This window comes from Chiroxiphia lanceolata, chromosome 2 (assembly GCF_009829145.1).
Source record: "Chiroxiphia lanceolata isolate bChiLan1 chromosome 2, bChiLan1.pri, whole genome shotgun sequence".
Lineage (NCBI taxonomy): Eukaryota > Metazoa > Chordata > Aves > Passeriformes > Pipridae > Chiroxiphia > Chiroxiphia lanceolata.
Window position 1 is genome coordinate 94697255 of NC_045638.1, and position 11462 is coordinate 94708716.

Consider the following 11462-nt stretch of genomic DNA (forward strand, 5'->3'; position numbering starts at 1 on the left):
TTGAAAAGCAACTCTTTGGTCTTTTCCTGGAAATTAAAAGTAAAAAGCAAGCCACATGATGAGAGCATCTGTAGCAGAGAGCAGGCTGGCTCACATGAATTAGCAGCTTCCTGGCTGTTACCTATAGCAGCCGTAGCCAGCTACTTATTCCATCACCTGCAGCTTCTGTGGGCTGAGACCTCAGACTTACACCTTGAGAAGTACTGGAAGTGGCCCCAGAACTGAGCCGTGGTCAAATAAGAGCTGAAGAAGGCCTCCTTCACAGTTTTCTCATTGAAATGTGGGATGGTCATTTGATGGAATGGGACCTTGGGCCTTGCACTGTGGAGCACAGTGACCTTGAACTGCTCAGATCCTGATCTCCAAAGAGCACCTGTGAAAGTTACCAGAAACATGGGCTTAATGGAGATGTGTCACAGCCTCAGTGATTTGCATCTGAATCTTCCTGGCAGTCCCATTGTGGCCAAGGACAATTTGGCCAAGCGCTTCCACAAGCAGTGGGATATCTATGAAACCAGTGCCAGTATGTGGGGTCAGATCATCTACACAAGTGACAGCCTCCTGCTGCCTTGGAGACTTGTTATGGGAAGGGTAAGGGAGATAAATTGCTTAATTTCCCTTGGAGAAATGTTTATGAGGATCCCCTTTCAGGCATTTCTTTTCCTAGAGGGCCAGGTGACATGCAGGGAGATTGTATTCTTTGCTAGGGTATCTACCATTTTCAAAAAAATAGACAAACCCCCCAAATTGTTCAGGCATGCTACTCATTCTCGTTAAGGTCCTGTAAATCATAATAAGTGCAGAAGCTCTCCCCATTTGGAGATCTCCCAGCCTGTTGCATATGAGTGAACTGCAGGGATCCCTGCAAGTGTTCTCCTGCCTCCTCACCCCCACCCATCCTGCTGATGGGACCTGGAATGACCCACTGAGCTGCTGGTGAGCAGCAAGACCAGTTCTGCTCTGTCTCACTCACCCTCCTGCTGCCCCTTTATGTGGGCTCTGAAGGGTGCCTACCAGCTCAAGCTCCTGTCACAGAAAAATTCCAACAGAGGATGACTATTACACCAAGAAAAGTGGCTACGGCCCCCATTTGAAGGGATCTGCAGAGAGGGTGATGAGGATCAGAGTGGAGAAGGGGCTGCCATCTGGGAGGGACTGGGGCAAGACAGCAGCAAGAGGAGTCACTTTGGTCACAGGCATCCCCTGGCTCTGGCGAGCAGGGCCCTGGCTCCATCCAGCCTCTTGTGAGCAGAAAAGCCACAGACTCATGGCTGGCTCCCTCGCCTCATTGTCTGTGCACTGGAGCAGGGAGGGCAGAAGGCAAAGGGACCAGGGGGGCCTTTCTGCCCCCCCGGCTCTGACAGGTCCATGACTGCCACAGATCGGGATTGGGGGTGGGTGGGAGACAGGACGTGGGGACCACCAAAACAAATGAACTAAAAAAACAGTCTGATGATTCTCCACATGCTTGGTGTACATGATGCAAATTGATGTTTAAAGCTTATTTATTATCTTACATGCGAAATGCCAGCGGTGTTTTTCTAGATCAGTGGGTATCCGATATTTGGTCGGCGGGGAGACGACGGCAGTGGGAGCGAGCGTGTCTAGAGACTGTATATCCAGAGGCTAGGGTTTATATCATGGGCTGCTCTCGACTGTTATAATTTGTGGCACAGATTCAGCGAGAATCTGATCTGCTGAAAATATTTGGGCTGTGAAAACTCCCACACTGTGACAGATGTCAAGTCCAATTAAGTGACTCGTGTCCAGGTTTCTGTCCAATAGGCTTTCCCATTAAATACCAATTTAAGGGGGAAAAAATGCCGCCCCCTTTTCTCCGAGCCTTTATCTCTTCCGACCATCTCTAGCCGAAACCCTTTGGTACGAGAAGTGGATCCGCACGCATCTCCGCTCTGTCTGTCTATCTGTCTCGCCGTTGCCACCTTCCGCACCCCTCCTCGGCTTCTTTGCCACTCCGGGAGGGGTGGGAGGAGGAACTACACTTTCTTTTTGTGCATGTGAGCGTACCTTTTCCTGCGCCGCCGTTATCTCTCGCAGCCGCTCCGAACCCGCGCCGAGATTTTCGTTTATTTTGTTTTGCTTTTCTTTTTCAGCGTTCGCATATTTTCCTTTATCCTTACTCGAAAGATGCAGGAGGAGTTAGGAAGCTCAGGGACGAATGGGGGTTTCGTTTATCCTTTTTTTTCCTCCCCTCGCCAGTTCTTGAAGGACTAGAAGAAAAACTAAACCAAACATTCATTTTCCGACGGCGTCTCTCCCCTCCTCCTGCCCCTCTCCGCCGGACCGGTGAATTAACAAAACCGCAGGTTAAAACCCCATCAAAAAAAAAAAAAAAAAAAAAGAAAAAAAAAAAAAGGGAAAAAAGAGAAGAAAGGAGGGAGCGACGCATTGTTACCCCGACCCGCGGCGTGCCTGCGCGCCGGGCCGCGGCGGAACAAAGCGGCAGCGCCGCGCCGGGCTCCGCGCCCCGGGCTCCGCGTCCGGCCCGGCCCGGCAGCGGCGCGGCCGCCGCTGGGAAAGAGAGGCCGAGGGGACGGGAGACAGGGAATAATCCCGAACGGTGCCGGTGCTGTCGCAGCATCCCTTTTGTTATTTATCGCGACCGCGGAAGAGGAGGAAGAAAAGCGGGGGAGACGGCACTTTTCCCCCTGTAAAACCGACTGGGCGCAGCCGCCGGGGCGCTGCATCCCGCTGCCCCGAATAAACGGGCGGAGGAGGACTTTGATGGGGGAAACGCTTTTTCCTCCCCTGATGCATCGTAAGTAACTTAAGTTGTTATTCATACTCCGCAAACAAACACGGCGATAACATCTCCTATCTCTGGAGCGCTGGAGGCCGCGGCGAGGGATGAGATCTGCCTTTACCCATCCGAGCAGGACACTTTTCCGCTCGTAATTAATTTGATTTGATTTTGATTTTTTAATTTTTCCATGCTCCGCTCCCGGAGGGTCATTTGAACTGTAAAGGAATCGCCGAGGGGGCGAGGGGACCTGGAGAGAGAGGCTGTCCAAACGACTCCACCGAGGTAAGCAGCCTTAATAATATCTCCCTTTTGCAGGTAGCACGGGGGATGGATTTACTGTAATAACAAAAAAAAAAAAAAAAATAGAGACGGGGACAAAAAGTCTCTTTCCGGATCAGCTCGCTAAAACCCGCCATAGGGACAAAAACCCAAACCAAAGAGAAAAATTCAACTCACATTGCAGAGAAACCTCTAAGCAACTTTCTTCAGGAAGCACCTCTCTAATTGCCCGTTTTCGTACAACCGCGCTGCAAATCCTCCCTCTCTAGTGTGCTTTCGCATGAGCCCCCTCGCTTGAATCCCAGCTGAAAGGTGATTTTAAACCTTTCTTATGCATCTTTTTGCCCCACGAGATCGCTGATACCTGACCTGCGCGCTAGCTGGGATTTTTCCCTACCCCTGCCTTGTGGGCCTGATTAACGCTCCTTATTAAAAATCGAAGAGGAAGCGTTTCCGACGGCCCTGGCAAGAGGCGGCCCTTTCCCAGGGAAGGAAACGCTCTCCTCTCGCCCTCCCCAGTCCTGGCCCCCTGCGCACCCCGGGGAGTGCCGAGCCCCGGCCCCCGTTGGAGCCCCGCTGGTCCGCCACGCGTGTCCCGCTTCTCGTCCCGTGGGGGGAGGCTTGGTTCTAGCCCTACCTGGGAAGAATTCCTCCTGCCCCTATTATTATTATTATTATTATTATTATTATTATTATTATATTTTTCCCAACCGGGTCTGCTGCCCGAGTGGGACTTTCCCTGGAAACTTTATGTGGAAATACTTGACAGTCTGAACTCGGGGGAAGGGAGGACGCGATGTTCCCTCCTCCCTCGGTCTCGCTCCCCACCTCACTCGACACCCCAGCCGTAAACACACACGCACACATACACACGCACACACACATTTGTGTCCAAGGTTATTCACTAGTTGCCTGATGTATTGTTTTATTACATGCCGGCATGTCCACGGACGCGCTCGGATTTGTATTGCTGTCTACATGACAGATGGTGCTCTGTGAGGCCGCAAGAAGATACGATTCAATTTTCTTTTGAAAGGCACGTTCGCGTTTATTTATTTATTTATTTATTTAGCCTCCCCCCCTTTTCGCGCAGGGAGGGGAGAGGAGGGAAAATTTAAAAGGATGGAAAAGTTCTGCCGCAGCTTTGGGGTTTTCTTTCTTTTTGAATCCCACGCTTAGAAAAACGAGACTCTCCCAACATCCCCATTTGGTAACTGGCAAATCGCTATATGCACAATTAGCAGCAGGAAAAGTAAAAAAAAAAAAAAAGAAAACAGGAGTCCAAAGAAAAGAGCGGAGGGGACAGCCCAGCAAATACATCAGATCCCGTAGGGACTGGGGAAATAAATCTCCCCACTGGCCTTGTTATGCATGAGGAACCTTGATCTGTGTATTTAAAAGGATCATGTCTGTAGCCTGGATCCCGTAGAGTGTTATCGAAAGAGAAATGGTTAAGCAGAAATTGGTAGGCCAGGAAAGACTCTTAAAATTCGGGGTGGGGGACGGGAAATCGACACAATATTGAGCCACTGGATATTAGCTTGTTTGAAAAAAATATATATTCTATTATTGCACTCCGGGCCTGTTCCTACACCCAAGCAAGCACCCGGAATAACGGCAGGGAGTATATTCCGCTGAAGCTGCCGTCAGACTCTAGAAAGGGAATGGTTAAATGAGGGGGCATCGTTTACCCCGATATTCCTCCCATTAGTACTCCTTGAAGGAGCCGCGACCCGCCCTCCCGCTGCCGGCCCGGCTCTCCCTAAGGCGGTACCGGCGCCGGGGGCAAGGCGCGGGGACCGGCATGTCCCTTGTGCCCGTGCCCGTGTCCCTGCCCCGTGCCTTGCCCCTGTATCCCCGGTGTCCTGACCCGCTCTCTCCGCTTTCTCTGTCTCGGGAAGGCTCCTCCGCCCCCTCCAAGATGATGCTTAGCCCGGACCAAGCCGCCGACTCTGATCACCCCTCCTCGGCGCCCTCCGACCCGGAGTCTCTGGGCGGCGCGGACGCCCAGGCTCTCAGCTGCTGCGTGTCCGACCCGGAGCCCGCCGAGGGCGGCGGCGGCGGCGAGGGCCGGGGCGGCGGAGGGGGTGGCGGCGGGGAGGGCCGGGGCGGGGGCCGGCCGGGGCTGCACCCTCCGCCGCTGAGCCGGGAGGAGAAGCGGCGGCGGCGCCGCGCCACGGCCAAGTACCGCTCTGCCCACGCCACGCGTGAGCGGATCCGCGTGGAGGCCTTCAACCTGGCCTTCGCCGAGCTGCGCAAGCTGCTGCCCACCCTGCCCCCCGACAAGAAGCTCTCCAAGATCGAGATCCTGCGCCTCGCCATCTGCTACATCTCCTATCTCAACCACGTGCTGGACGTGTAGCGCCCGGCGGGCGCCCGGAGCCCCGGGACACCCCCCGCCCGCCGCCCCGGCTCCGGCCGCGGCGGGCAGCGCCTTCCCCGGGGCGGGCGGCGGGGCGGGGGGGTCCCCACTGCCTGCCCTCCCTCCCCGGGGGGGCTCCCGCCCGGCCGAAAGCCCGCTTTTCGAAGAGAAGTGTAAAACCGGATTGTTTCTTCAGGCTGTCAAGTGCCCCTTTATATATATCCAAAAACATCTACTTGTGACCTTAAACGTGTGACCCATGGGTGCAGTTAAAAATAACTATTTTTTATTTATGGTAGAAGGAGTTGACAATTTATTTTTTTCAAGATTTATTTATTTTTCAGAGTGGTGGCAATTTTACTTTGGATACTTCGTGCCAATTGGTTTCTATAGTCGGGTGTTTACACTTTCTTCTGTGGAATATTATGTTTGACTTTATGAGTGTTTGTTGGGATCAATACAGTGGTCATTTTCTTTTCTTTTTTAATTTATTTTTTTCCCTCCAATTATATTGCACTTGTGTACCACAAACCTCCCCTCCCCTCCTGTTTATAAGTATATTTTATATATATCAAGGCATTTGTTCTTGACCTTTTTTCTTTCTTTTCTTGTGTGGGATTGACAACCACTAGCACTTAACTAGAAGAGTTTTTTTAAAAGATTTGTTGTTATTCTGATCTATAGTTCTGTCTGAAAAGTACTTTGCAAATTGCTTATAAGGGAAGTAGTTTCTTTGTGAGTGTATATGTGTGTGTGTGTATACATGCATGTGTGTGGGAGTGAGCGTGGGCGTGTATGTGTGTGATATATTTTTAGGAAAGGACATTTTTTTCCTAAAAAAAAAAGAAAAAAAAAAGAAAGAAAAGTAAATCCAGGACTGCTTTCCTTTGTGACAACCAAAAAAAAAATCTATAACCTGAAAATGTTTCATGTTCTTTGCTGTGAATCTCTTAAAACAAGAAGCGCATTCTAGGGACAAAAGAGAAAAAGAAAAAACACATCTGCTATCCAAAGATTTTAGTCTTTTTCAGGGTTTTTTTGTGTGTCTCTGTTGCTTTATATAATGCAATATTTTGTAGTGAAAATAGATAAATCTGGTTTCTATCTGATGCGTTTTTCATATCTCTCATGAATGGTGAGCTGTTTTGCATATAAATAAAAGTATCAAATAAAAGCTGTTTTTTCCTAATTATTTTTCCCGTTGGTCTTTCTGTAAGACAGAGATGTGGTGCCCTTATGAATAAGGATTGCACAGGCTTCTCAAGTCGTGCATGGGAAAGCTTCAACAGGTTACCTGCCTCTTCCTAGGGAGACTGGACTGCAGTCCTTCCCCCACAGCTCCCTTGCTCCAGCCACTCTCAGCTGCCTGCCCTGCCCGAAATGCAGAGGAGACACAGGACCCTTGCTGTCACTTTTTCCCGGTCACATCTTGACTGGCATCTGGTCATACATTTCAAAGTTCAGGCTGTACAATCCAATCTGATGCTCGCAAGCACCTGTTTCGCCGCCTTGCTCTTTGATATGTCTGACTTTGCCACCCAAATGTACATGTTTCATCCTGCCTGAATGCACTGGATTTTCTTGCTCTTGTTTAAATTCACCTTTAATCCCTCTCTGGCCAGGTCTAATTCTACTGAAACCAAGGAAAAATCTTGAGCCCTTTCCCTACTTTAGAAACCTCAACCATACCTTTTCATATAAGGCTTCACTGCCAAATCTTTTCATCTGAAACACAGAACAGATACAGACTCAATGGCAGACAGGTTATTATTACCTGAGTAAAGTGAGACCTGTATACCATCCCATTTATTAAATCCTTTTCTTGTTTTCCACGAGAGGTTAATTTTACCTATAATTTGAATATTGCCATTGACTCTGGTGGCTGCATCATCCATTGTTACTCACTTTACCCTCCCCCCATCCTATTTTTATGGCTGACACTTTGCACAGCAGTTTAATTAAGTGTGGTCTTGACCAATTGAAAAGCTCCATGCAGAAAACCTGTCAGAGACGCTGCTAATTCTGCTTTCTACCAAGTGGCACGCTTGCAACGTCCCAAAGGAGCACACATTGGTTTGGTAGTTCAATGCACAGTTTTCGAGTCCTGAATCTTTTGGGGCTGAAATAACTCCATCAACTTTGGAGCTGGTTTCCTTTGGGACAGGCTTGTTTCTTAGGGTCGATATCTGGCACTGTGTAGAGTTTGATGGCAATTGCCCGAGCAATATTATAAATCCTGCTATCCAGCAAGCCTTCATGCTACCAGCATTTGTGAGGATTTAGTTAATAAAAAGATGACCATATTATTTCCTTCTTGACAGTGAGGAATGCATGTTTTAGGGAAGAGAGTGCTCTGCAATACCTGACTCTGAAATATGGTGGGTGCAGTCACTAGCAGTTGATTCAAGCACACTGGTTGTGGGATAAGTAGGTGTGAACCCCACATTACCCCTGACCTCACTTCCCCCTCTGGGGGTCTTGCACACGTGTCAGGGCATGGGCTGAGATAATGCTCAAGCAAGGTCCATGCAGTGAAGGTGTTGTGGATCAAGAAGCACTTACTAGCCCAGGGTCTCAAGATCCCAGCCATGGGATGCCCAAGTGAGAAGCCAGTGAGACCCCAGAGTTGTGAGCACAGAAGTGTGCAATGTGGAGATGTGTTGGAACAGCTCAGATTTGGAAGTAAGAAAATCTTGTGGGTTGTTACATTTCTACCACCCCCTGAAACAACAGAGAGCCCGCTTGCACTCAGAGAGAGGGCAGGAAGGGCTTTGCTTTTGGTGGTATCCACAGGATCAAGGCTGAAGTTTAACCTGCAGAAGGGTCAGGGCACCTGACCTGAAGATATGTCCTTTTCTTCCTAAGGTTGATATGATGGAAGACATTGCTTCTCCCTACAAGTCCTGTTTCACTTTCATACTTTCACCACCTTGTTTATATCCTCTCACCACCATAACACCACCCCAACCACTTCTTTTTTTCCTGCTGGCACCAAGAAGGAAATTCTTTGTCATCTAGCAGTTGATAAGTGTTGAAAACAGAATGTAGGTTTTGCTTTGCCATTCCACCCCTTTTGTTTATTCTTGGGAGAGAGCTGAGTAGTATGTACATGACAGAAGGCCAATATAATTCAAAAGCTGCATGGCTAAGTGTTCAAAAGTCTGGATTTATGAAGAATGGGTAAACAACTTTAACTCCACCTCACTACAAGTCTGAGTTAGATGGCAATGAAGTCTAATTATATAATCAAAGTTACTTTGCCTATATCTATGGTTCTCTCATCAATAAAGGAATGAATAAACTTGAATGACAATAGGAGGAATGGGGTGGAACTGTTCAGTGGAAGTTTGTATCATGTGTGGCCAATCCAACAACTGGCAGGGAAGAGACACAGTTAACATTTCCTATTTTTTAAATTACATTCAGATACCTTTCTTTCACAACTAGAGAGGAGGTCATCCTACAAACCACGAAAGTGCACTCAAAGACAGAGAAGGCAGAGCACTACCTCTGGACCTTTAGCTACCTCTAACAGAGGTACCTCTAACAGAGGTACTTTAGGCCTGACTCAATCCAATACATAAAACATTGCATGGAAACCTCCAGCATTCACAGAGAACAAGTACTTCCAATAGATAGATCTAGAACATCCCAGTACAAGGGATATCTAGTGCACCCTTAACACGAGGTGATAACACCTATTAAGACACATTTTCAGACCTATATGGACTCACAGGGACATGGGGCAAAATACACATTCACGTTGGTATTATTAAGGCATCTAATGCATTCATCTGAACCCTGGAAACAGATCCTGATCCTGATACAGCAAATGAGGACAGACAGTAAGCCAAAAATAACTCCTACAAATGAACATACTGATTTCCATAGGACCGTACAGCTAAGGAGGGCTGCATCTGAGTATCATACACTTTCCTAAGAGATTAAAACACCTAAAGCACAAAATATTCCAAAATACGGGCTTGCATTTATGCTGCTATTACATATGCACATATAAAAAGAAGACTTTCTAGCCACAGACAGTGACTCACCAGCAAAGTGCATGGTACCCTGTGCATTCAGGATCACACTACTCCCCAGCCACAGAGTAGTGTCTTATTTCTTGTGTTAAAAAGTGGGTGAGTGAGATAGGATATTACCACTGACACTTAACAGCAGATAAGTTCTGAGGGTCTTGGATGTGATTTGATATATTTGCTGTATTTCTAGCAAAGAATATGTGCGTATGTATGAGAGAGAGGTGTGGGGGGGTAGAGAGCTGAAGAGGATGTGGTATATGAAACTCAACAAAGAAATGGACCTTTTCCATTATATAGCTGTGAAGAAATACCAGCAACATTTTATCTATCTATTCACATATCTATCCATCTAGCCATCCTGTAACCCAATTAACCCAGTTCTTTTAGGGTGAATAGATGTGTTCTGATATTAGCCATTATTTTTCAGTACTCTCAGTTTATTCTCCAGGGTGGGACAGATCAATAAGCGCAGTAGCAACCTACCCAAAAGGAAAAGGCAATCTCCCGGTGCTTCTTATTTATTTCTTCAGAGCCGATTTCGTTTTTCCTGCCTCTTCCCCTGGTGACGGATTTTGCCTTTCCTGCCCAGAATGGCCGTGTTGTTTTATCCTGGGCTCTATTTGCATGTGAGCTTCAGATTCATCTTTGGCTCCTTGCACGGTTTGGGATGAGACCCTCCTGTCCCCAGAGAGGGGGGCAGGTGTTGCTCCAGTCGAGCGAATGGAACCAAATTACAGGACCGTCTGTCACCTCCTCTGGGAGCCGGCAGAGGGAGGGGAAGAAGGGGAGGGGAGCGGGTTGCAGTATGACAGAAAAGAAAAGCAGAACATCATACTGATGGCGATAAGAGCTTGAAAACACGAGTTGCCCCAGCCCACAGCCCCACCCAAAACCAGGCAGCAGCCACCTGAAAGAGAAATGTTAGGAGCAAAGACAGAAATAAATTGAGTCACTGGGCTGGAATAACTCAGACTTAAAATGAAAGAGAGCTCAGACTTCGTCCCCTTTCAGACACACAAGCACAGTCACAAAGTTGGGCCAGCTAATGCAGCTTTTTTCTCAGCTCACTGCAGTGCTCTTTGATGCCACCTCCTCTGTCCCTTCAGAGCAGGCTTCTCTGCTCACCACTTCTCTCCACCAAGTCCTCATGGCCCAATTCTGTCAGCAGGTCCTGCTCCCCTCCCTCCAGCTGCTCCTTCTGGCCTCCCCACAGCCAACCTGCCCTTCAAGGTCCCTGAGAGTGGAACGACTGCGCAGAAGTCCTGCTCCTTTGCCACCACCAGCAGCCCATCCCCTGCAGTGCAGCCAGTTTTTGCTCCCACAGGGAGCTTCTTGGTGCTGCAGCTCAGGGGCACAGTGACAGGGCTGGTGTCTTGCTTCTAATCTGTGCAGGCTTCTACCCAATTGACCTGAGAGAGCAGGTGATGTTACAGAAGCTACACCTCTCACCCACCCATTTGCTTAATGCATTCTTAGCAAATTAATACAGGATCCCCATCCACCACCCCACCCCTCCCCCCCGCTTGTTTTTGATGCTTTTTTTCTCCCAAAAACACAAGCATGCACACACACATGGGGGTGTGGAATGATAGCTCTCGGAGTGTTGGGGCACAGAGTCACTTGGAAAGCAACAGGTGACAGTTGTTCTGCTGTTCCTCACTGAAACATGAAGATGATCAGAGAAGAAAAAGCTTCTCTGCGGAGAATTCAGAGGAGATCTGGAAGAAGGGATGAAAAAAAGGTGTCATTAGAAGTGCTTAAATCAAAGCAAAAGCAGTGTGGAGTGAAAGAGAGAAAGGCAGAAGAAGCCAGGTCACATAGGTGGAGGGTCCACATCAGGCAGAGACTGGGCGCAGCATGAAGGATTTTGCATGAGGGTGGTGGGGTGTACATGTGAATCTGGGGAACACACAGAGGGAGCAATGAGGAAAGAAAAGCACCTGAGAAGGCAGGCAGCAAACACGGGAAAAGATGGCAGCAGGAATTGTGAGGAAGGAGAAGGATATGAGTGGCTGGG

General features: G+C 48.6%; 1 protein-coding gene across 2 annotated transcripts; it reads left to right on the forward strand.

Moving 5' to 3' along the window:
* Positions 1-1740: 1740 nt before the first annotated feature.
* Positions 1741-6388, forward strand: NHLH2 (nescient helix-loop-helix 2). 2 transcript variants are annotated; one of them, XM_032681023.1, is made up of 2 exons: positions 1741-3046; positions 4945-6388. In XM_032681023.1, exon 2 carries the CDS (start codon positions 4965-4967, stop codon positions 5403-5405), a length of 441 nt encoding a protein of 146 aa, XP_032536914.1. In that variant the 5' UTR covers positions 1741-3046; positions 4945-4964; the 3' UTR covers positions 5406-6388. The 2 variants fall into 2 exon arrangements, with proteins under 2 accessions (XP_032536914.1, XP_032536913.1); XM_032681022.1 differs by lacking the exon at positions 1741-3046 and having other exon boundaries at positions 3749-6388.
* The last annotated feature ends 5074 nt before the right edge of the window (positions 6389-11462 follow it).

Bases quoted from the DNA above. Each gene is read 5' to 3' on its own strand.
- NHLH2 (XM_032681022.1), top strand. From the start codon at position 4,848: ATGTCCCTTGTGCCCGTGCCCGTGTCCCTGCCCCGTGCCTTGCCCCTG.